At 41.2% G+C, this 25678-nt stretch overlaps 1 protein-coding gene and 1 pseudogene across 2 annotated transcripts in view; one reads left to right on the top strand and one right to left on the bottom strand.

The window, feature by feature from the left end:
• Window positions 1–25678, top strand: part of XPNPEP1 (X-prolyl aminopeptidase 1) — a 47947-nt gene that overhangs the window by 5342 nt on the left and 16927 nt on the right. The window contains exons 2-9 of one of the 2 annotated variants that reach the window (XM_049790581.1): window positions 912–1003; window positions 7134–7187; window positions 8607–8731; window positions 15911–15974; window positions 17036–17140; window positions 20316–20408; window positions 20716–20859; window positions 23222–23317. In XM_049790581.1, the coding sequence (XP_049646538.1) occupies window positions 912–1003; window positions 7134–7187; window positions 8607–8731; window positions 15911–15974; window positions 17036–17140; window positions 20316–20408; window positions 20716–20859; window positions 23222–23317 (773 nt within the window). The remainder of the gene's footprint in view (window positions 1–911; window positions 1004–7133; window positions 7188–8606; window positions 8732–15910; window positions 15975–17035; window positions 17141–20315; window positions 20409–20715; window positions 20860–23221; window positions 23318–25678) is intronic. The other variant, XM_049790582.1, reaches the window with a different exon arrangement.
• On the bottom strand, window positions 40–140 carry LOC125995490 (uncharacterized; annotated as a pseudogene).

Genomic DNA, 25678 nt, shown 5'->3' with positions numbered 1-25678 from the left:
ATTAATCCTACAATGTAAAAGGAATTAAGAGTGAAAAGAAAAAATATGTAATGCTTCATGAATTTAAATGTTATCCTTGCACAGAGTCCATGATAATCTTTTCTGAATTATTTTCATTTTAGTATACTGCCAAAGTGAGAATGAATTAAGAGAAATTGAAATTCTGATAAAGCCTGATTAAATCTTGGGGAGGTAATTTTACACCATGGGCTTTCATACTTAGGTTACATGGCATTGGATTATCCCTACATTGGGATGGGAGATTTGTGAGCATATCTCTAGCTAAGAAATTAAGTGAAAATTAATCTCAGAAGTAGTGATAGTAAAGTTTATGTAATCAGCCATGTCTCATCATAGGTAAAATTGTTTCTACTTAAGATAAGCACTTAGGTACAGATTACAAAGTACACAAGGAGTGACCCACCACCAGGAAGTGCAGACTCAAGAAACTGGGGATTATCATCTCAAGATTTTCTAATGGGAAGGAAGTCTCAATTGGATTTTAAAATTGGGGATCCTGAAATTAAAATGCTAAGGAAATGAATGGAAACTAGTGGAAGATCAGGACACTCTGAAGAAAGAATAGGCACACTTGAAAAAGAACCAAAAAGAATTTGTTCATGTGAAGACTTACTATTGCAAATTGTTTTTTCTTAGACAAATAAAATGGGGGTAAGACTTGACTAAATAATATTTATAGGTTAGGGTGAGACCTAAGGAGATTTAACTGCTATGTGATGTTTTATCTGTGTTTCATCTGAGATTTATTTTGTCCTTGATAATGGGGTGAGAGTTCTTTGGACTGACGGAGGAAAGCTGTGACATTAAGCTGATTTCCCTTCTGACAATGCCTTGCCACGTTTATTGAGTTCAAAGTCTCCAATATCATGTTCTCTCTCTTTCTCCTTCAGGGAAAGTCACCCGGATCTTCAGCTGAAAAATTTAAGGATAATTGAGCCTAACGAGGTGGTGACACACTTAGGAGACTCAGGTGTGGGATCAGGTAATAATTTTACCTATTAATTACCTGGGACATCTCAAGAGAATTTTTGGTTCCTTGTATGCCACCCTAGTTGGGAGAAAAGAGAAGTGTAAAGAATTAGTAAGTGATCATGTTGGGAGTGGGGAGACATTAATCTGGAAGTTAATGCTTTGTCCTTTGTCACTTTAAGTAGGTAGTTATTATTTTGCTTCACCATACACATGTTGTATTTTATTATACGTATTTGCTGTTTGCATTTTTTATTTCTTGGTGGTAGCAGGGGTAGTGGTGATGGTAGTGATTGGAAAAATTGGAAAAATCCTGGTATTTTGATTATTACAGTCAATCCTTTATTGACCACTTAGACATTAGCATTTAATTTTCATCAGAAGACCATGAAGTGAGAAAAAAATTATTACTGTGCTTTGTAAGTTTTAAGGTACATTTAGGAAGATATTTTTTTTGGAAAATATCTGTAGCCATTTCCCTATTGCCAAAATGCTTAGTTGTTTTGTTGGGATGCCAGAACCTGGATTCTAAAATGTAGTATATATTGTGTATTTTAACCATGCAACTCTGTTTTTCTTTTTGAAATTTTTTTTGTGGATAATCCAACATTTTCTTTTTGCTAATTAAAAAAATAATTCTTTAAAGCACATAGGAAATCATGACAATCTCTTTTTGGAAGTTAAGTGCTTTAATGCTTTAATTATAGATAATTTTAGTTTGTAATAATAATAATTATTATTATTGTAGTATGTATGATAATTTGTAGTTTAAACATATAAATATAGATCTGTCTAACTCATTTTGAGTTTTAAGGAGAGAAGAGGAAGAATAGGAAAAAGTTAGGAAAGGAGAAAAGCTAAAGAACCACTGTCCTGTTTCTTTTATATAGGAATAGAAAGGTTCAGGGAACTAGAGAATATTGAAGTTACCTGAGATTGTAGATCCCAGCTAGATGCTGAAAGACACTTGTTTTAATTCAATTGCTTTCAGAATATTTCAAGAGAACTATGGTATATACCTAGGTAATTTAATACAGCATGGAATTGGGTCTTGGGTCTTGGTTCCTGATGATTCAGTTGACTTCATTAAGTACTTAATTTCTGTTCCCTGATTTGTAAACTGGGAGAGTGTAATTTCTCTTGGAGGATTATTGTGAGGATTAACCACTAGTATATGTAAAGCTCTTTTTGGCTTTCACTTAGTGGTGGGTTAGAGAAACAAATCTCTCATGCAGATAGAGCACTTGGCATTTATGCGTGCTAAGATGCTGAGATTGGACTAAACCAGTAGTAATCTTCAGATTCAAGAAATATTTCTTGAGTTCATGAATGTCTTACATACTGTGTATACAGATTCCATACATGTTGTCATGTTAAATTCTTGTCACAACTTAGTGAGTTAAATAATGGTGTTCTTTTCATGTACATCTAAGCAGTACTAAAGTCTTTTTGTGATAAAAGATTGAAGAAACTTATTTTCAAGAACAGACCTACATTATCAAGACCTTTAAATGAGTCATTCTCCTTAAAGCATGATTTAAAAATACCTGGCAGTATAGAGACTAATGTTACGTCATGGACAAAGCTTGTTGTTCTTGGCCTCCAACTTCCCTGAACACCCTGATTAGCTTTTGGCTGCTCTAAATGTTTCTGAAAAGTAATGTGATGTGAAATGAGTATACACTGTAATAGGGCATCTTGTAAGGCCCTTCCTTTAGCTGAAGATTCATTACTGTTTATTGTGTTGATTCTAAAAAGATCAAGACAAGTTTGTAATATTAGCTAGCTCTAAGTGAGCTTATGTACATGTTCAATGCAGGGCTAAGTAGGTGGGTTCAGAGATAAGGATGACATACTACCTTAAGGAGAAACAATATATAAATTGTACTAGCATTCACATTGTTTTCATGGTTAGGTAATTATTGTAATTGCAAATAGCATTTACTATGTGGCAGTGCTTTATAGATAGTAACCCATGAAATCCTCATATTAGTTACCCTGTGTGGGTTACCAGCTACATCCATCATCTCTTCTCCTTTATCTTGACTGAGTTTTCAACTGCTTCGGTATCCGTGCCGTGACTAGGTCTTTTAATTGCTTATTTATCCCTTTCTCAGTGCTAGTTGCTTGCCCTTTGTCATTGCATGTCAGTGTTCAGCCTTTGCCCCTTGAATCCACCTCAGTGGTAGTTGCTTCCACTCCCCATAGGCTATTGACTCAGTCATTGTTACTGGCTTTTTTCTTTTTCTTTTTTTCTTACATTTCATTTGGTGACCGTAGCATGCACAAAATTGGAAAGATCGAAGAATGAAGAGTATGATCAGGGGAAGAGTTTTAAGAATGGTGATGGGAAAAAGGGCCAGAGAGATAATACAGAGAGGTCAGCATGTTTGCATTGCCTGTGGCTAATCTGTGTTCAATCCTCAGCACCCCATTTGGTCCCATGAACCTATTTGGAGAGATCCCTGAGTGTAGAGCAAGGAGTAAGCCCTGAGCATCATTGGGTGTGACTGACAAAGTAACAAAAAAGAGTGGTATTAGGGCAGGGATGAAAGTGGTGTCATGGAGGGAAATTGGAAAATGACAGTATAGTTGAGTGAAATTTATGTTGTTGGGGATTCTAAGAAGCTATCAAGAGGAGTATGAGGCAAGCACTGATAAAGATCAGAATGTGGTGGGAGGAAGCAGGTTATAGAGACCAGGATACAGCACTTTCATTTTTCCTTTGGTGGCTTTTGTTTGTAATTGAGGATGTGTGTTTACCATTGGGTCCTTTGACCTTTTATTGATATGAAATAGGACAGATAATGTTGCTACAGAATAGTCAGAGCTGTGAAACGCTCAGATTTTTATGTTAGAATGTACCCTGATAGAAGCCAAATCCTCTACAGAAATTAATGATCTTGAAAGCACATTCATTGATCTATGTCATGTATTTGCTTTTTAAAATTTCAGGTGCTCAGGCTGCTCTCCAGCTTAGTTAAATCAGATACTCCCTAAGTGCTTCTAATGTACAGCCAAAGTTGAAATACTTCTCCAGAGGAAGTCTTTGTTTTTACTTGACTTTTTTTAATGTTAACTTGCTTAGAAATACGTTTTGGAAACAGGTTCTAATCTGAGTCTCTCCAAAGATTTCATCAGAAAATTCGCAGGTGTTGTCAGCTTTGGAGGCTTCATTTTGAACCCAATAGAGATGTTGGCAGATAAGTTTTTAGTTAGATCAAATACTTCTGATTCATTTTCACATAGGTAAGAAATAACAGGCTCTGTAGATCAGATGGAAATAAAGAATGGCTTTCTGAAAGGTATTCGGAAGCATCTGGAATGAAAGAAGCAGCAACATGTTTGCTTTGCAAATAGAACGATTTGTAGTGACCCTCTTTTTGAGTATCTTTGTCCTTTGGGAGTCCCAAGGCAGAGCCCTGAGGTTGCACTGAGGATGGAGTATGCTGTGGGGCATATTAAATGATGGTGACACTTTTCATTGGGTCCCAAGATCAATAGAATGACTCATAGGCCGAGCTCTGAGAGGTGACCCTAATGACTGAGCTATAGGAGCTTAAGATGCTAGTGATGACAAAACCGCAGATGAAAATATGAAAGAAAAAGGACCATAAAAGGATTTATATCAGTAGGTTATAAATAACAGTGAGTCAGGGCTAAATCCTCGATGATACTATATTTTAATTTAATATGTCTAAAATGGCTTCATTATTTTCCCCACCTATGATCACCTATCTGATGACTTGGCCCACTATCTCATGCTGTGCCCCCCATTTATGTAATTCTCACATGTGTACCCCTTGGAATTTTATTATTAATATTATTTACTATTACATTTTAAATATTATACCAAGAGTGAATATAAATAATCTACAGATTTGAAGGAATAATTGTATCATGACTAGATTTAATTATGAGTTAATATAATTTCTCATATGTCATTAGAGTATTTTTGGTTTAATGAAAATCTTTAATTTGTATTCAAAGTGCATTGGCAAAACCCAAAACTGATAATATTAAATTCTGGTAAAGGAAGTGGAACAGTAGCAACTTTTCTTCTTCAATGGTGGGAAAAGAAATTGATCAGGTCATTTGGGAAAACAACAGGCAATTTCTTAAAGTCTTTTTTTTTTTTTTTTGGATGGTATTCTGGTTACTCCAAATACTGAGAAATTACTCCTGGCAGGCTCATAGACCTACATGGGATGCCAGGGATCGAACCAAGGGTTGCCTCATGCAAAGCAAATGCTCTACCTGCTGTGCTGTTGCTCTGGTCTCTCTTACTGTATTCTTACTATGGAATCTAACAAGTTTTTTTTTTTTTTTTTTGTTTTATCTAGAGGAGTTGGTTTTATTGAGAAGTGTGGCTTAGTGGTCAAACTCATGCTTTGCATGTTTGAGGAGCTGGATTTGATTTCAACATGCTGTGAGAGACTTCTAAGTCAGTGGGCTAGGAGTAGTTTCTGAGCACCACTGGGTATGGCTCCAAAACATACAAATAAAAGTAATTTTAGGTTCACATACAAACTTGCATTTAGATGTGTGTAGTTTTTTTTTTTTTTTGGTTTTTGGGCCATACCTGGCGATGCTCAGGGGTTACTCCTGGCTGTCTGCTCAGAAATAGCTCCTGGCAGGCACGGGGGATCATATGGGACAACAGGATTCGAACAAACCACCTTTGGTCCTGGATCGGCTACTTGCAAGGCAAACAGCAAGGCTGCTGTGCTATCTCTCCGGGCCCTATAGTTTCTTTATTCATAATATCCAGAGGTTGGAAACAACTTTCAAATTTCAATGATCAAAACTTGAAAGCAAATCAAACTTCAGTAGGTAATCAATATGCCAGCTGATTTGACTAGATAAGCATTTCTCAACCAGTGGCCAGATGGCTCCCTAGGAGTGGAGTGGGCCCCTAGGAAATTCCAAGGGGTGCACATGTGAGAATTACATAAAAGGGGGCCATAGCATGAGATAGGGGGCCAAGCCATCAGCAGCCATAATTGGGAAAAATGTTAAGGAATACTGGTTTAGAAGAAAGAATATCACGAAAAGATGAGAGCTGTTAAGACATAGAAAGACATGGAGGAATTTTAAATGCATACTGTTGGGTGAAGGAACCTGATTCAGAAAGACTAATTGTTGCATGATTCCAACTGTATGACTTTCTAGAAAAGATACAGAGACAGTTAAAAAAATGAGTGTTGCTAGGAATTTTGGTGAATAGGGATAAATAGAATGAACAGAGGATTTCCAGAGCATTGAAAATAATTAAATGACTGTATGATAGTGTAATGGTGACATTTAAGTATGTATATCATGAATTTATCAAAAGTCCATAGAAATGACTATACCAAGAGTGAACGTAAGGTAAACTATATATCTTGGGGAATAAGCATATCAATGTAGGTTCACCAGTTGTACCACTCTGTAGAGTGTCTCTTTGTAGTATGTAGTGTATGTAGGAACTAAGTGGTATATGGGTATATGAGTACGTGTACAATTTCCATTTAGTTTAGCCATGAAACTATAATAACTCCAAAACATAAAATGGGTTTAAAAATTATTTGGCGGGTTTGTTTTACTTTGAGTTCTAATAGGTTAGGTTTTATGTGGAGTGTAATAAAGTCTAACTGATTAATTTTCTGTAATAGGCCTTAGAAGTTGTTATGTAGTCATGGTACTATAGTTACGCTGTTTACCAGAACTGTTAACTGAGGCTAGTATTTATTGAGATAAGGTTTTTGCGAAGAACCAGCCAAAGTGGTTTCAAAGAGCTTGGCCTTATTTGTGCCATCATTACATATGACATGGACTCATACTCACTAAGAGGCAGTGTCCCTTGATTACTTAGAAATTAGTAGACATTTAAGAAGTTTTGGTAGGACTGTGTTACATTGTTATATTTCCATTTATTTTGTATTTTTTAATTTTAATTTTAATTTTTTTTTGGTTTTTGGGTCACACCCTGCGGTGCTCAGGGGTTTCTCCTGGCTGTCTGCTCAGAAATAGCTCCTGGCAGGCATGGGGGACCATATGGGACACCGGGATTCGAACCAACCACCTTTGGTCCAGGATTGGCTGCTTGCAAGGCAAATGCTGCTGTGCTATCTCTTTGGGCCCTATTTTGTATTTTTTTTTAGAGCTGGTGGCTCCAACGCTGATTTTATTAGGATCACAGATTCTCAGGGACTTTGGTAAGTTCTTGGGGCTCATTTTGAAAATCTTGGTTTTTACCCTGCTCTCCACATTTTAGAGAGAAGCAATCACAGCATTTAGGTCTCTATCCACTTCTCTTTTTTTTGTTTTTTGTTTTTTGTTTTTTGGGTCACACCCAGCAGTGCTCAGGGGTTGCTCCTGACTCTACGCTCAGAAATCACTCCTAGCAGGCTTGGGGGATCATATGGGATGCCAGGATTCGAACCATCGTCCTTCTGCTTGCAAGGCAAATGCCTTACCTCCATGCTATCTCTCTGGCCCCTCCATCCACTTCTATTTGAGATTATGTATCCAGTTAGTAATCGCTATTTGCTGGAGAGAACACATGGCTTAAGATCTTTGACTTCTCATAAATTGATCTTTCTTCTTCCTATATGATTGGCCATTTAACACAAACATAAAACATATTTCTTGGACTCCATAGATGGTCCATGTTAAAAATACCTGCTTTGCAAATCTGAGGCCTTCAGGTGATTGATTTCTTTGTGTCAGCCATGTGCATTGAGGAAGGTGCTGAACCTTCTTGAACCTCAGTCCCACAGAAGAATGTGCATGTTGGCACACACTAGGTATGTGAGAGCCATGATGGTGTTCAAGCACTGTAAATATGGACGAGTATTGTGGCCAGGAAGTGTAAGTCCCCAGAGGCAAGTGTGAACATCACAGGGATCCCCTGCTAGTGCTATAGGCAGAATGTGCATAAGCACAACTGAAGAATGTAGCCCCAGGGTGAGCACTACAGTTAAGTATGCAAGCCCAGTTATTGCAACAAGGGGCAAAAAAAGGGGAAGAACACCCTACACATTTTTTTTAAAGGAGTTAAACATAAGCAATGAAACACAATAAAATAAAATAAAAATGTTACTAACATTTTCTGCCCAAGTTAATATTATTAACACATAGATGGGTAACCTAGAAATGTCTCTCTGCATATGCACACACTGGGTTTAAAATAAATAGGAATAATCTAATCTATTCTTTCATAATCTGCTTTTAATCCTCCATCAGTATTGAATCTTTGCAAATTAAATATAGACCTCGCATTTTTTGGTTATATAATTTTTAATGATTTCAGAGTGTACTTTAGTGATTTATGCTTTGCCAACCTTTATTTTTTTTTAACTCCTAGAAACAAAGATAAGCTCCTGTATCTTCACATACTTGCATCCTAATCTCTGTAAAATAAAGTTCTTGAATTAACGGGTAACTTGATGAGTTTGGAAATGGTATTTAAGAATGGTAAGTATTAGTAGCTTTGATCTTGATCTGACGGTGGGAATGTCAGTTTGAGGTTCCAGCTACTTTGAGTCAGATCATACTTTAGGGCTCCCTTTGGCTGCATCTTTGAGTTACCCAGGGAAAGGCTTATTTTGGAACTGTCTCTTCTATTGTTGCAGGTGGCAGAATGGCCCCTAAGATAACATCAGAGCTGCTCCGGTTGCTGAGGCAAGCCATGAGGAACTCCGAGTATGTAACAGAACCCATCCAGGCCTATATCATCCCATCAGGAGATGCCCACCAGGTACCTAGTGAAGATGACTTGACAGCAGAAGTCATCATTTCCTTTGCACTCTTTCCTTCAGCCTAAATGTGTTTGTAGGATTTTAGTTGTCAAGCCACAATCTCCCTAGCCTCTAGGGCTTGATACCACGACCTGGGTTCAGATGGGTACCACTGAATATTTGTGGATTTGTCTCTGCTTTCCTTGTTTCCAAAGAATATAACCAGCCTGTAAGAAATTGGGAGGGAAGACTGACATTTTATCTATTACCCTTTATTTTCAAGAGAGTCCTCATTGTATAAAAATATTTAACTTGTGAGTATTCCTTGAATTAAAAGTGGCAGGTTTCTTGTTAAGGATGTGAGGAGCTTTGCAGGATTCAATTTCATTTTCAGTTTTCTTTTGCCTGGAATTAAGATAATATCTTAACTATATTTACTAGTAGGGTTCATTCTTGTACACAAGCCAAACCGTTTATCTTAATATTGTTTGTCCTTGGTACTGTTTTTAAAGCTTTCTCTTTATGTTTCTGGTTTGGATCTTATTAAAGCAGTTTTGGGCCCAATATCTTGATTTTTTTTTAAAACAATATCTGTCTTTGATATTAGATAAAATCTAATAAAACCAAATAAATCTCCTTGTTAAATTTTGAGGATGGCAGTGAGGCTGGCCTAACCACGGGTGATAGTCAAAGTCTTCTCCACCTTTTAATCTCTTGCTAATTGGTCCTGGAACTAGACAATGACATGGCTAATCAGAGAGGCAGTGTTTAGTATGAATTTGAGAAGGGAAATGCCAGGAACCAAGAATGAAACCTGTTTTGAGGCCACTGAAAGAGCCAGAGTTTTGGTTAATAGTTTTGATTTGGGTGTTGGTCTTAGTGGCAAAGAAGAGAGATTCAAAGAGGAATTGTAGCTGCAGCCATTGCATCAGTGAGCAGAGCAGACCGGAAAGTTCAGGGTCAGTGTTTGGGTGCCACCGATAGAAAGAATGGAGAAGTCTTTATTTCGGAGAGTCCTTGTTTTGGTTCCTGTGGAAAGGAGGGGTACAGTTGGAGCAACTGTTAAGTGGGACTCTGGGTCACAGCCAGGATTGTGAGGACAAGGAGGAAGGCTTGGCTTCGTGTGTGACTTTCCACAGCAGCTTTCTGAGTAGAGAGAGACCGTTGTTCTCTGTGGCTCTGCTTCTTGATTGTTTCATTTCAGGCTAGATTCAGGGTTGATGGAATTTCTCCTTTGGGTGGGGAAGGGAGGGTGTTAGAGAATGAAGGGGAATCTTGAATTCTGTCCTTTGTGTATGTTCCAAAATCCAAATACACACACCCACACACTGTTCCTGCTAGAGAAAAAAGCACCCCTCAGAGCTGAGTTATACAAGAGCTTGGCAACCTAGGGTTCTGCTTTTCCCTCTCGCTACAAATCCAAGGGTTTTTCTTTTTAAAACAGAACAAGGGTTGTGGTATTAATGAGTTTGGGCCCAGAGGGACTTTTACAGGAAGGAGTAGTCTATTCTTTCTGGTAATCTGGATGCTTTCATGTGTCATCTAAGTCAAACATTGAGATTTGTAGGCGCCATTGGCTTCAAATCAGGAGAATCCTTGTCTGAAGCCAGAGCTATGCCAGCATGGCCTGTTAGAAATTGGAATTTTTTATCTTCTCCATTTGTAAAAAGCCCCATGTTCTGCTGTTGGGCTTGATTTTGTCAAAGGGTCATTTTTGGGGGCGGGGGTCAGGGGTAATTTCTGCCAACTTGAGCTTTTGGCTGTGTGCATGGTTCCTCCTTTTGGAAGACATGAATCAGATTTTCCTAAACTCTTTCGTTCCTACTTTCATTCCTCCAGGAGTTGGCTTCCTGTTTTGTTTTATGTTTCTTAAATAGCTTTCCTCCTGGAGGAGTGATGGGAAAGGATTTTTATCACAGAGCAAGTTTTATTCATGGTTAGAGTCATGCTCTGAGTTGTAACACATCTCAGAGCTTCAATAGTCAGGAATTGTGGAGCCTCTCGTTCAGGTAGTAGGTTAGAGTTGTTGGTGTGTAACTTTCTTCCTCTGGGAAGGAGTAATTCAGGGGACCAAGTATTTTCTATCATCATCTTATTTTGGCTTATTTTGGGTCATACTGGGTAGAGTTCAGGGCTTACTCTTGGCTCTGCACTCAGGGATCACTCTTAGTTGGACTTGGGATCATAGGGGATTGAACCCAGGTTGGCCATATGCAAAGCAAGCGCTCCACTGCTGTACTCTCTCTCTGGCTTCACTTTCTATCTTCCAATGCCACCATTCCAACTGTTAGAAGGGGGCGATGGGAAAGATACCCAATCCAGATAATACTTCCTATCCACATTTATTGCTGAGATCTAGTCATGTGATTTCACCTTGCTGTGTGGGGGTCTGAGAGTCCTGGACAAGATGCCTTGTCTTGGTAACTTTACATAAAGAATGGGCAGTAGATAATAATGTTTGTACAGTCTTTGTTTTCCTAATGTACCTTGTCTTGGTTTCTTTTCAGAGACAGGAAAAGGCTATAGATTGAAGATTGTCTTTTTCTCGTCTCAGTGCACAGTCTAACCTTAGGGACTCCTAGAGCACATTCTACTCTTTCAGTTTTATTTTTATTGAGACTCTCATCTAACTTAAGTGCTGAACCAGGCTGATGGCCCATGCCAGTGAATAGTTGGAGATGAGGATAATGCTGCTTTACTGTGAACCCTTATGACAGTGGTTGTGTGTCTCTGTAGTCTGTGTGACCACATCATGCCCTCTTCTTTTATTCTAGTCTGGGTAATTTCACCTTCTTTTCTTGAGTTTTGAGTTTCTCTTTAGAAATTACATGAGACGCACATCTCTGTGGGAGTCTAAGACCCTTCATCCTTGTCTTCTGCCTGCCTTTCTCGGAATCTCTTGCTATTGCCTGTTTGAACTAGTGTACTGCAGTTGGGCTAATTGGCTCACTGTTCCCTTATAGATCCCTGACTCTTGAGTCTTCTTACATTTTTCCAGTACCTTGAATTAATTTTCCTGCTTCTCAGGATTCAGAATAGGTAACTCAGGTAGCCTGATGGTAGAAGTCAGATCTGAGCAACCTTGAAACTATGTAGCATATAAGATTGTGTAGTCAGCATAGCTTATATGACTGCTCATGTTTCATAGATGCCTCCTACTTTGTTGGTCAATCATTCAGTCATGAGAGGATACTTTTCTGTTTTCTCTAGAACAGCATCTATCAAAATAGGTAATACTGTCCCTTGGGGAACTCTGGACTGTTGGGGGGAGTGTAGCCTCAGATGTAAAGGGGTAGTGCTTTCTGTTTGCTTAAAAAGAATAGATTTTTAAGCCAGGGAGATAGCACAGGAATTAATAATTACGGAGTTCAGCCTCAGTTAGATCCTCTGGTACCTAATGGTTCCCTGAGCAATGGTGGTACAGTCCTGGAGAACTCCAGACACCCTGGCATGATCAACTGAGCCTCTGAGCATCACTTGGGAGGGCAGGAAAATAAAACACCCAAATGAAGGTAGATTTTCTGAAAAGGATGTAGCCTTTTATATTATATATATGAATACATATATAAATATACATAAATATATACTAATATATATTTATCTATGCAAAGTAAATAAAATGGTCAAATAAGTTTTAGAACCTATCTATAGAATCTAGTTCATTGGAACATATTAATTGCAGCACTTTATCATTAACTTAACATGTATTAGCCCCCCTTTTTCATCCCCTTTTTAACATGAGAAAGTTGAGTCCACAGTTTATCAGGCAGTAGGTAATCAAGCCAGGTTTGGGTGGGTGGAATATCTTGTTATGAGAGTGATGAAAGTAGAAGGGAACGTAGAATGTGCCATTGTCTCTTTGGCAGAATAATCCAGTGTTCAAACTGGATGTGTACAGTGTCTGTTCAAAATGGAAGAGGTTGCTTAGCAGCATGGCAAGGGTGTGGACTTTGGAAAATCAGACCAGATCAGATCTCTGGTGTGGTTCTGAGAACAGTAGGACACCTTGGTAGAATATTTCTCAGTGTATTTTTCTTCCTGTTGTGTAAGCTTGTGTAAAGCTAGTGTTGGGCTTGGAAGGAAGTGAATTTAGTTACTGATAACTAGTAGGTGTTTAGTAAATTTTATCTACTACCATTTGTTAGCATCACTCAAGGCAGAACATGGAGAAGTTCTGTTGTGGAGTCGTTGAAAATGCAGAGGTGTGTGTGGCAGAGCTTTGTAAAAGGCAAACCAGGTTTTCAGAGATGGCTTTATTGTATGCATTTGATGCCTGCGCTTAAAAGTGGAGGTAATCTCATGAATACATGTGTTCAGTTTCTCTGAAAATGCTGAAGATTGGCAAAACGAGGTCTGCATTGTACCAGGACAGGCCTTACTTGCCTTCTACTTGCTGTAGAAATGATCCTCCTTTGCCTGGGCTCCTCATTTAGTTCCTTTCCTATGGCAGTTGAGATTGAAACTCTGGTTATAGTACCTTATAGACTTTTTTCCTTATGACGACGTAATTAATTTCCTAGTGCTGTTGACGCTAGTTACTACTAACTTAGTGGCTTAAAACAACACACATTTATGATCTGGGGGCCTGGCATCCAACATGAGTCAGCTGGGTGACCGAAAGTTCTGTCGCAGTTCCAGAGCATGAGTGGGTGGGAACCTTCTACACCCCAAAATAAGCTTTCTCAGACACCATCTGGGTGTACTACAAGCCAGCACAATTCAGATGGTGTTTACCTGGTTGTCACATCCTATGCTGCAGCTTGATAGCATGGCAGACACAGGAAGAGTATATGTGAAGGTTCTGCAGCAGGAATGAGCTTGGGAAGCACTAAGAGCAGAGAAAAGGCCAGTGGGGTGAGGGCCTGATCCAGTGCTTAGGGCTGGACTCGGGCTTTGATTTTATCTTGAATATGATGAGAAGCTGTTGGAGGGTTGAAAGTAAAATATTGGAGCTAGCGCGATAGTACAATTGATAGAGTGTTTGCCTTGCACACAGCTGACCAGGGTTTGGCATCCCATATGGTACCCTGACCATTGCCAGGTGTGATCCTTGAGCACAAAGCTTAGGAGAAAGCCCTAAGCACTGGGCATGGCCCCAAACCTAAAAAATGAAAGAAGATTGTTAGTATGTATGTTTGTATATGTATATGTCATTAAAGATTTTCTTTGAAAAGCACACTGTGAGTGTGAATTGGAGGGGCAGTAGTCCAGGTAGAAATGATAGAGGCTTGGATTGAGTCTGATATCAGAGATGGATTGTCTGGGAGAAGAAACCTCCTACTGTGGCTGCTCTGTTCCTGCCTTCTTGCATGCTACGCCTTTAGCTTATTTTAGCACTTGCCCTCTTCTCTACAGAGAATATTTCTGGGTTCTGCCAGCTTTTGGTTGGGGGAAAAGAGTGGGAGGCCTGAGCTCAGTTCTTGTCTGGTCCTGTTTAGCCTGGTGATAGAGAGGTGACAGCTTTGGTCATCAATGTCTTTCTGGCATGTGGACCACTTAGCTCATGTCTAGACATTCTCGTTTCAGACTACATCTTGGTCTCAAACCAAATATGTCCACCTGCTATAAATTCTACCTTCTTCTGGAGAAACACTTCCCTTTCCTTGACTTAAAATGGGCCACTATAGGTAACACCCCGAGTGGGTTCTGTCCTTTGAAGTTTTTCCAAGAGAGGGATGGGGCATTCTGAGAGAACCAGCCCTGGGAGTAGGAACCCAGCCAGCCTAGATCTATGATACCTTCTCTTCCAGCTTTTTGCCTGCACACTGATTACATGTCATAGGTGGGAGAATTTCAGGCCAGGGCAACCTCTTTTCTAGTTGAGAGAGTTTGTGGACCCAGGGGTAGGATTCAAGTGGCAGAGTTCATTGCTACCAGATGTGGGCTGCTGGGTTTGACCCCCAGCACTACTTGCCTCCTTGCCCCAACCCCTGTTCTCCTACCACTCCCCCTCCCATCATTGCTGCAGCTTATCCTCATGAGTTATAGTTAGCATAAGAGTTGTATTTTTTTCACCTTTTAGGAAGAAAGATGACTAACTTTTGTCCCCATGTATACTCAGCATTCTCAACAACTGGCCAGTTTTAAGTACTGACTGTACTCATAACAGGCTCAGAGAGGGTTAGGGTCCCAGCTGGTCCCCTGTACCTGTATTTCACCTAATGATTACTAGGTTAGAGGAAAATTATAGCTTATTTAATTACTCCAGGATTCTGTCTTTCAACCTCAGTTTTCTCATTTCCTGATGCTAGAGGGAGAGAGATGAATTTTGGTGGGTGGGGGCGGAGGGGATACAGGGCAGCTTGGTATAGGATTTCAGTGCTTTGGTGCTTACTTCCCAGGTTCAAATCCTGCCTCTGCTACTTGTTCTGTAAGTTTGGACAAGTTTATTGATTCTGTCTTTGAGTGTATTACTGGAAGGTATATACCATGGCCTGGAACCCTCAGTTCTTAGATGGGAACCTTTATATATCATTAGCTATATATACATATATATATATTAGCTATATATCATTAGCTATTATCATATATTATCATTAGCTGGGAAGTGCCTGGACTTGGACATGATATTTTATTTTGCCAAAACTTTCCGGATTGGAGGAAGCACTTCCCTTCATTCCCTACAGGAAGGGAAGAGGGTCTGCATGGGAGAGATTGGTGATGCTACCTTGTTGCAGGGAGGACACAGGACACAAACAGGAAGTTCAGAAGCAACTGTACACGACCAAAACGACTTCAGTTATAGATTATTGGCTTTTAAAGCTGAAAATCAGTGCCAATTTTTTTCCCCCAGAAAAATAACAGATGCCTAAATGTCTGTGGCAAGGGAGGGAGAAAGGCTTCTGGCTTTTTTTTTTTTTTTTTTTTTTTGAGTTAGATCTCTCTGAGGTGCAAGGTTAGTTTTTTTTCATTTGTTTTCCTTCACTTTGTTTTTCCTGGTGAGGAAACAGAGGAAAGAAGCTGACCGGTACAGCTTTCCCTTTCTTTAATATGGGGCTTCTTCAGCAGGTACGAGTTGCTATTGTTGATAATCCATTTGTTTCTTCAGCTAGATTGTCCATTCCTTGAAGGCAGGTGCCATAGATATGCAAATATTTGTGATGCCTATGGGACAAACCTAGCACAGAGCTGCACACAGATGGAGCAGTTGGCACTGCCAACAAATTGGGGCTTATTTTGTTGCCCCTTTTGTTTTCCAGAGTGAATACATTGCTCCATGTGATTGTCGGCGGGCCTTTGTCTCTGGATTTGATGGCTCTGCGGGTGAGTTGTTCAATTCTATTATTTTTTCCTCCTACATTTTTGTTTACATTCCCCCAAACAAATGGACCAAGTAACAGCTTGTGCTGTAGCATCAAAAGAAAATTGCAAAGTAGCTGCTCCCATTGAGTGTCTAAGGAAGGTGAGCATTCCTAGTGCCCTGCTCCCCAATTTTCTTTTCCTGACCCTTTCCTTAGGCCTTTGCTTTTAAAGTGTTCTTATTTAAAAAAGATGTTGTACCTTTTATGACTATGATATACATACAGACAAATATGTCAGTGAAAGAGATTCTTTGTGTCACTAACAGCCCAAAAAGAATTGGGACACCATTCTCATCCCAGGCCACTGTTTAGCATTATGGTCCAGCATAATTTTCGAAGAGCTTGGATTTTAGTTTTTCTTTTCACTGTCAGTTTAAATAACAAAGGTTAATAGTGAATGACCTGTATTGGTGTCCTGATCTAACTTTTTTGGAACTGTTGAGTCCTGGAGTTCTAGGGTGTTCTCTTACCTGCTCCCTTCCCCGTTGGCCTTCCCACTGTCCACTACTGTTTCCTTCAGTGTTAGTGCTTGTGTACGTTGGGTCTGTGGTTTGAATTGACTTTAGCTCTCCAAAACCCTGGTTCCTCCAGGCCTGTGGGATCTGTGGGCAGAAGTTAGTAAGAGGCTTTATCCCTGTTGTTGACCTGTGTGCTACTAATAGGTTTCTTAAGAAAATTGAAACAGCTTCTTGGCGTCCTATCTGGCGAGATAGATCACTGTGCTTACTGAATGGGGACTGTATGCATCTCTGTTTTCACTGGGCTTCACTCCTCCTGTCCAGCTTAGGTCTTTCCTTTGCAGGGATCAATGCCCAGACATCCTGTTCTCGCCATAGCCTGGCCTACAGCTGGTTTTCAGGTGCACTGTCATCTCCTGTCTGGGGCTTTCCCTGGAGTCAGAGACCCAGCTTCTCACGAGAGCAGAGTGGGTGCTGAGCTACACAGGAGCTGGTGCCCCTCTGTGCTGTTTTATGCAGCTTTTGCATTGTTGTCAGAGCCTTTGTCTTTTCTATTTTGCTCCAGGCACAGCCATCGTCACAGAAGAGCATGCTGCTATGTGGACCGATGGGCGCTACTTTCTCCAGGCTGCCAAACAGATGGATAGCAACTGGATGCTCATGAAGATGGGTACGTGTGGCACAAGCACCCACCTCTTTGAGTCAGGGTTCTGGGAAAGGGATTTAGAGGCCTTTGAGACTCCTGGATCTCATCTCTTTGGGCAACATTTTGAGAGTAAGTTGTCTCTGTTGGTTTGGGTTGTCATTACAAATGACCATAATTAGGGTAGTTTAAGAAACATAAATTTAGGGGCTGGAGCTGTGGCGCTAGAGGTAAGTTGTCTGCCTTTTAAGTGCTAGCCTAGGACGGACCACGGTTCGATCCCCCGGCATCCCATATGGTCCCCCCAAGTCAGGAGTGATTTCTGAGTGCATAGCCAGGAGTAACTCCTGAGCGTCAGTGGGTGCAGCCCAAAAACAAAACAGAAACAAAGCAAAACAAAAACACAAAACAAGAAACATAAATTTATATTCTCAGCTCTGGATGTTAGAAGTCTGAAGTCAGAAGGCCAAGGAACTTGACAATTGGGAGGTTTCTCCTCCTGCCTTGTAGATGGTTACTTTCTCATGTGTCCTCAGATGGTTAGGCTGTCTTTCTTCCTATTTTTTAAACACACTAACCCCATTGGAGTAGATGCTACCTTTACCCTTCATGACCTTTCAAAACAAAATCTCCTTTCTACAAGTACAGACATATTGTGGGTTAGGACTTTGATAAAGGAATTTTTTTTGGGAGGAGCAGCTTAGGAATTGAAAATCATGTGCACATGCACACACTAACATATGCATATGTAAATGATTGTACGTTCAAGTTTGCAAGGTACTGCTTTAGGAACTTCATTTTGCCATGGGAAATTGAGCCCACTACAGGCCTGGCTCATTTAGAGTGTGATTAAAAATAAGACAACAGAATCCAGGACATTCTTTTGTGGGGGTCTCTCTGAGTATCTTGGACTTTCTTCCAATAGCTCAGTGTTGGAAAAGAGCTGAGGCCAAGTGTGTGGGTCTGGAACTTTCTTGTCAAGTTTGTTGATTTTCACTGTGGTAGTGTCTTTGTGTGTATCAATAGCAGGTACAACTATACAATGATGAGTATTAAATAAATTACAAATGAAAAGCATAGAAGTCAGAGGAGCTGGAGAGATACTCCAGCGGGTAGGGCCTATGATCCTTAAACTGAGATTGATCCTTAGTCCCCTGTATGGTATCCCCAAGCCCTGCCAAGAGTGATGCTTGAATGCAGAGCCAGAAGTAAGCCCTGAACACTGTCCAGTGTGGTCCCTAAATCAGAAAAATGAAAGCATAGAGCTCTGTATTTAATGAATAAAGGTGTGTATGTACATGCTGGCTTCATTTACTTTTGAGCTGTGTGCATATTTCCTTATTAAGAGAGCCCTTTGAAACTTGATTTTAGGGGTTGTTCAAAGGTGTCTCCTCCTGAGGTCTTTAACTTGGAGAATAGAAGATAAGGGGATTAGGGAAAGAGCTCCCAGTTAAATGAGAAAAGAATAGACAGTCATTCTGTTACTTTATTCTTGAGCCCTGCTGGGCAGCAGTGCATCTCTGGGGTGTGGGCATCTCTTTTTGGGTCTCTCAACATTAATTGCCCAATCTTTAGTGCTTGGTATGTATGTGAGAAACTGGTACTGCCTGCTGGCTCCTTAAAGTAGCTGTGATGCAGCTCTAACAGTCCTGCCTGTGACCCTTCTCTCTCCTCACCAAGTCTGCCTTTCTCAGGTATCTCCTGTGGGGGCAGGTATTCATGTACTCATGCCTGGGGGTTTGCCAAATACCTGTTTGCTGGGAGATGTGATTTCATCTCTTGAAAGTTATAGTAGGGGCATTAAAAGAAACTTCATTATGAAGTGGTTTAGTGGTATTAAAAAAAATTGGACAGTCTCAAATAGCAAAATAAAAACTCAGTGCCAGCTTCTGGGCAGGTTTTTAGACTGAGCTCATGTCTAAACCCTTGAACTTACCTCCTGTGGTTATGTGGTTATTGGTCGTCAGCAGAGAACATACTGTTGGAGAGATGTGAACTTTCACTTACAAAATGCGTAAAACACAAGGCTGGAGCCATAGCACAACAAGTATCGTAAACAAAAATAACAACAAAACCAAACACACACAAAAGAATATATAAAATGTGTGGTTCAAAAACAAAAACAACACGAAAAAACAAAATGCATAAAATGTGAGTTTACTTCTTTTCCTAACTACTTTGGAGTCCTATGGTTAGTCTTTGGAAACAACGTTGGTTACTAGCTCTTGGGGATCACAATGCCTCGGGGAGTCACATTTTAGATGTCAGCACTGAGTGCCTTGTAAGGTGAGGGAATATTCTCTGCTGCCACATCCTGCCCTTGGTCATGCCCAGGTTAGGAGGCTTCTGTCTGCTGTGCTTCCCTCCAGGTATGGGCAGGGCACATGCCATGTCCCCTTTACTTCAGAGAAACTGCCAGCTTTGGCTTTCACCAAATTACTACCCAGATTCTCATCCTGCGGCCAGTATTGGTGAAGTGACTGAGGGCTGCTAAGATGGTCTTTGTTCCTTGGCTCTTGTGATGATGCCTAGTGTGCCATTTTCATAGGAATCTAGTGAATATTGTGCTCACTTTAGAAAAGATAACCCTGCTGTCTTAGGGCCACAGTTGTAGCACAGTGGGTAGGGTGCATGCCTTGCACATGGCCAACTTGGGTTCGATCCTTGACATCCCATATGGTCTCTCAAGCACTCCCAGGGGTAGTTTCTGAGTGCAGAGCCAGTAGTAACTCCTGAGCATTGCCAAACCAAAAATTAAAACCCAACCCAATCTGGGGCCGGAGAGATAGCATGGGGGTAAGGTGTTTGCCTTTCATGCAGGAGGTCATCGGTTCGAATCCCGGCGTCCCATATGGTCCCCCGTGCCTGCCAGGAGCAATTTCTGAGCCTGGAGCCAGGAATAACCCCTGAGCACTGCCGGGTGTGACCCAAAAACCACAAAAAAACAAACAAACAAACAAAAAAAACCCAACCCAATCTAACCCAATCCATTGCCTTACCCTTTTCTTAGGCTTTTCTTATATACTACTTGCCCTTTGTCACAGTCTTTCAGAATTAATAATTTTCAAATTTGTAAGTGTTGACAGTCTGCCTTACTGAAGGCAGTTAAAATTAGATCCTCTATCAGGATTCTGATGAATAGCATCCCTTTAGGTAGAAGAGTGAGCTTGGGAATGGTTCCTTATCAGTCTTTCCTTTATAGGTCTGAAGGACACACCGACCCAGGAAGATTGGCTGGTGAGTGTCCTTCCTGAAGGATCCAGAGTTGGTGTGGACCCACTGATTATTCCTACAGGTGAGTGAACATGAGTCCTTCTAGTTTGGGTGAGATGGTGAGGTGGGCTATAATGCTTCTTTCTCTTTTTGCCTGTGGGGTGGAGGGGCATTTGGGGACCAAGCATGATTTGCTGTCACATTAAGGATCAAGACCAGGAGGAAAGTTCTGGTACAGAGTGCAGGAGAGGATCAAGGGGTTATGGGTGGGGTGAACTATAGAATAATTTTTGATCCTAAACTACTGGTGCCAGGCCTGGCTCTCCTTCTGGTGTGTCTACTGAAGTGGCCATTCAGCTCGTGACTGGGCTATTTGTGTCTCTCCCCAGACTACTGGAAGAAGATGGCCAAGGTTCTGAGAAGCGCTGGCCACTACCTCATTCCTGTCAAGGAGAACCTTGTGGACAAGATCTGGACAGACCGTCCTGAGCGACCATGCAGGCCCCTTCTCACATTGGGCCTGAATTACACAGGTCAGAATCATGCACCTGCTCTCTCCTTCCTGGGAGCCGGGAGTCTAGCAGGAGGAGGTTTGGCAGGCCCCCGCCATGCTGGAGGCCTGCTTGACCAGGCCTAGTGGGGGTTCGGGACTTGGGTAACCCCAGCACCCCTCTACCGCCTTGCTCCAGATCTCCAGGGCTTTCCCGGGCTACATGCCTGGGCAAGCCGAGAAATGAAAAATCAGCAGTGAGAACCTGTCTACACATCTTCACATTAAATCATCCCTTAAATACTGTGAAAGATATGTAAGCCAAATGGTCAAAATAAAAATTATGTAAAAAAAAAAAAAAAAGAATCATGCACCTGAGAGGGGCCCTAGCCATTGTCCCTTTCTAATCACCATATTTTCCCCATCTTAATCCAAAATGAGCTCAAACTGATGGAACGTGTTTTCCCCACCCTGGCATTGAGGGCATTAGATCTAACTCAATTCAGGAGTGTAGTTTTTTCATCATTGCTGTCTTGGCATTCACTTGGCATTTTTCTACTTTCAGAACTTTTCTCCCAAGACTTCTTTTTTTAAATTAAAAAAAAATTTTTTTTATGCAATGTTCATTTTCTGTCACCAATATCCCCAGTTACCCTCTCATTCCCCTACCCTCAACCCAGCCTGTTTTTATGGCAGCAGATATTTTATTTTCTTCTCTCTCTTTTATTTTTCCTTTTAGCACTGTGGTTTACAATGTTATTTACACAAGAGATATTAAGCACATCACTTCCTTTCCCAATTCTTGTCCAGAATGATCATTTCTAACTGTTATTGTCATAGTGGTCCCTTTTCTGTCTTAACTGCACTCCACTCTTATTATTTATATTGTTTTTGGGTATTCTCCTCCTACAGTGTTGATTCTTTTTTTAATTATTATTATATATTTCTCAGATGAGTGTGATCATCCTATGTCTCTTGGCAAACTTCTGGGTTTTGTGAGGTGCCTTTGTTAGTGCTGAGTTGCTAACTGCTGCGCTCATGTCTCACATAGGTCTCTTGGTTCCGTTCTTTTCTCCTGCCAGCATTTGTTTTCCTTCTGAGACCCCTCAACATCTGTCTTGAACTTTCTGTTTTGTAGAGGCATTTTTGGGCAAGGGGGATTTTCTTTGGCCTGTACAATAGTAGCAGATGAGGAATGAGTTTTGTGAACTTCTTTTGGGAGAGGAAAGAGTGGATTTATGGAACATTTTTTTTGGGGGGGTTTGCAGTGGTTTGCAGAGGGAGAGGCCTTGGAGGTAACAGCTGAGGGAGTAAGTCCTGCCGTAGACACAGAGAGGTGGAGGGGGGTGTGTGTCTGGAATGTAGGCAGATTGCCCAGAGGGGTCCTGGGAAGAAAACATTACAACTTACACTCTGAGCCAGGTTTTAAACAGCATTCCTGAGCTGATCTTCAAAGCACCCTTGGGTTGTAGGGGGCAGCCCCCAACTTGCTTTCCAGTTTCCACCCACACGGGAGAGTAGTGCAGATTGAGGTGGGGGGAGGGATAGGACTAGTGAGTGGTTCAGGGTCAGCTAAACATTTTCCATGAGCTTGTTTTGAAAAAATATATATTTAAATTGGAGCAGTACATCTGACTTGCTGCATGTAGGCAAGGGGAGAACAAGTGTTTCTTCAAGGACTTTGTGCAGGCAGTGTGCTAAAGAGTGAGAAAGACAGATGCCTCCCAGGGCCACTCGTGGTTCCTTCCATCCTGAATTGCAAGTGCTGTTTTGTTGTTGCTGGTGGCGATGAAATGAGCTTCTCTTAGGCAAAATTTAACCCTGGGGTGCTGTGGGGAGAGGCTCTGGCTGTGCCTTACAGGGCTGATGTATTTTGGAAGTCACAGTGAGTCAGACCACAGGGAATTCCTAACTGAAAAGCAAGTCTCCTGACTCTTAATATATGAAGTGTTGGATGATAAGCCCTTGACCTCTAAGACTGAATGTGTTCATCTGTGAATTCTCCAAGCTTCCTGGGCCTCCTGTTTTGCATCAGTCATACAATTGTGTGATTAGAGGCTGACTTAATGGCATGTTTCTCCTTCTAGATTGTCAGCCCAGTGAAGGCAGCTACTGAGTGGAACCACAGGACCAACATACTATGTGTCCAGTACCTCTGCCTGAGTGACTGGCAGCTTCAATAGATATTTCTTGCATGCACAGATGAATTGATTTTGCTGCTTAAAGATCAGGGCTCTGGACAATCCACTGACTCTTTGGTTAGGGCTTGAATCCAGGCATCTGTCTGCTCTGATGACTTGTCCTGGCATGGTCACCTAACTCTCTAAATGCTGGTGAAGAATATTTGAGCTCCTGCAGTCCCCTAGGGACCAGGAGTGGAATTGGACACTTCTGTTATTTCACAGGCATCTCCTGGAAGGATAAGGTTGCAGACCTTCGCGTGAAAATGGCTGAGAGGAACATCGTGTGGTTTGTGGTCACTGCCCTGGATGAGATTGCATGTAAGTGCTCTGACTTCAGTGTTTGGGTATGCTACCTATTCTTTGGAAATCTGTGTTCATGCAGTTTAGTTTCTGAGTGGCCAGGGAATGAGCAAAACATGGTCACCTGTGGGTATACAACTTGCCAAATAGGATGGAGAAGAACATTATAGAGCATGGGGGAGGAAAATGTAGCTTTGCTTAAAGAAGTGATACGGCTGGTGATGTCATATCTGTGGTGACAACCACCTCTGATGAATATCTTCAGAACTGTGACATCTCTGGGAAAGAACTTTCAGAAAAATAATTTCATGTTTCTCTAGAAGTACAGAGATAATAGTGGGAGAGTTTTTTCTTTATACTTTGCCTGTAGTTCCGGAACATCTTTCCAGTTTAGAAGATGTTCATTGAATATTTCTCCCTCTGAAAACTCAGCAACTGAAGGTCTTTTCACCAAATCCGGTAGCACTTTCTTAGTCTTTTTTTTGTTTTGTTTTGTTTTTTGGGCCACACCCAGTGGTGCTCAGGGGTTACTCCTGGCTATCTGCTCAGAAATAGCTCCTGGCAGGCACAGGGAACCATATGGGATGCCAGGATTCGAACCAACCACCTTAGGTCCTGGGTCGGCTGCTTGCAAGGCAAACACCGCTGTGCTATCTCTCCGGCCCCACTTTCTTAGTCTTTAGACTTTTTTTTTTTTTTTTTTTTGTGGTTAGACTTTTTTTTTTTTTTTTTTTTTTTTTTGGTTTTTTAGGTCTCACCCGGCAGTGCTCAGGAGTTACTCCTGGCTCCATGCTCAGAAGTCGCTCCTGGCGAGCACGGGGGACCATATGGGACGCCGGGATTCGAACCGATGACCTTTTGCATGAGAGGCAAACGCCTTACCTCCATGCTATCTCTCCGGCCCCATTGTCTTTAGACTTTTAACTATCATCTGAACCTATTAGGATTCTAGAACTTATTGGGATCTGGTTGATCTGACTTGTCCTGCCTTCTGTTTCCTGACTCTATTTGGCTCAAACTGAGATGAAACACACTTTCTCACTTATTTCCTCATTGGAGAAAGAGACAATCTGAATAGTGTCCTCTCCAACTTTGTCATGCATATCTGTGATTTATATGGTTTATGATGCGAATTTGCCGCTGCATCAGAAAAATAATATATAGTTATTTTCTTCCTTTGATAATTAGAAAACCAAACATATTCCCAATTTGGAAAACCTAAGAAATGCAGAGGAAGAAGAACAATCCCTGATTAGTAATTATGGCAACACCTGGAGATAAACACTATTTACTGTTTGTGTATATAATTTTTTGGCTTTGTTTTTTAAAAATGTATTGGCATCATACTTATAAATGAATACTAAATATTCCATGATAATGATGCCAGTTTAACTAAACTCTTCCCCAAAGGATGACCTCTGTGTTGTGCTGAACTTCTACATGATGCTGCCATGAACATCACTACCTTGTGATTTGTGCTAATTTCTCACAGTTTTCTTCCTTTTTCTAGTTGACCTATGAGTTAGAGTGTATGTGCTTGGTTGGGCATTTGACCCACCTCACCATTTACTAGTTAGAAAGTCACTATATCCATCTTACCACATGTTTACTAGACCCAGGCTCTATTTACAATGCTAAGTCTTTAAGGTAAGAAGTGGTGCCTCGGGGCCGGGCAGTGGTGCTAGAGGTAAGGTGCCTGCCTTGCCTGCGCTAGCCTAGGACGGACCGCGGTTCGATCCCCCAGAGTCCCATATGGTCCCCCAAGCCAGGAGTGACTTCTGAGCGCATAGCCAGGAGTAACCCCTGAGCATCACCGGGTGTGGCCCAAAAACCAAAAAAAAAAAAAAAAGAAAAAAAAAAAAAGAAATGGTGCCTCATTGCAGTGCTTGTTTTTTTTTCTTTTTTGCACTCTGATCTTCATGTGAACATTTATTAGGCAGTTTGATGGGAGGCTAAGAGGGGTAGAGAAGGGGTTCTCTGCTGTGCAGTGACTTTGACAAACTCCATATTTTAACGACCATGGGTCCTCACCCCCTTCATGATAGCTGACTGTGGGTCCTCACTATCTTATATTAGCTGACTGTGGGTCCTCACCCCCTTGATGCTAGCTGAATGTGGGCCCTCCATTTAGTTACCCTACCTACCCCATTCTAGGTGAATCTAAGGTGAGCCACAGGCCCTCTGGTGGGCCACAGAAACTGGAGTGTCCTTCATGGGCTTAAGCACTGGATGACTAACTGCCTTTGTTCCTTTTCCGGGAAGCTCCGCCTTCCAAAGACTCTTGACCCTGGTGGGAGGGCGTTGGTTGGCTCCCATCTGGTCATGGGTGGGTCTCAGTGTTTCTTCCCTTGGTCATTTGTCTCAGAAAGGAGCCAGTAC

This window comes from Suncus etruscus, chromosome 17 (assembly GCF_024139225.1).
Source record: "Suncus etruscus isolate mSunEtr1 chromosome 17, mSunEtr1.pri.cur, whole genome shotgun sequence".
Classification (NCBI taxonomy): Eukaryota; Metazoa; Chordata; class Mammalia; order Eulipotyphla; family Soricidae; genus Suncus; species Suncus etruscus.
The sequence above is the reverse complement of the archived record's forward strand: the minus strand, read 5'-3'. Positions and strand labels throughout refer to the sequence as shown.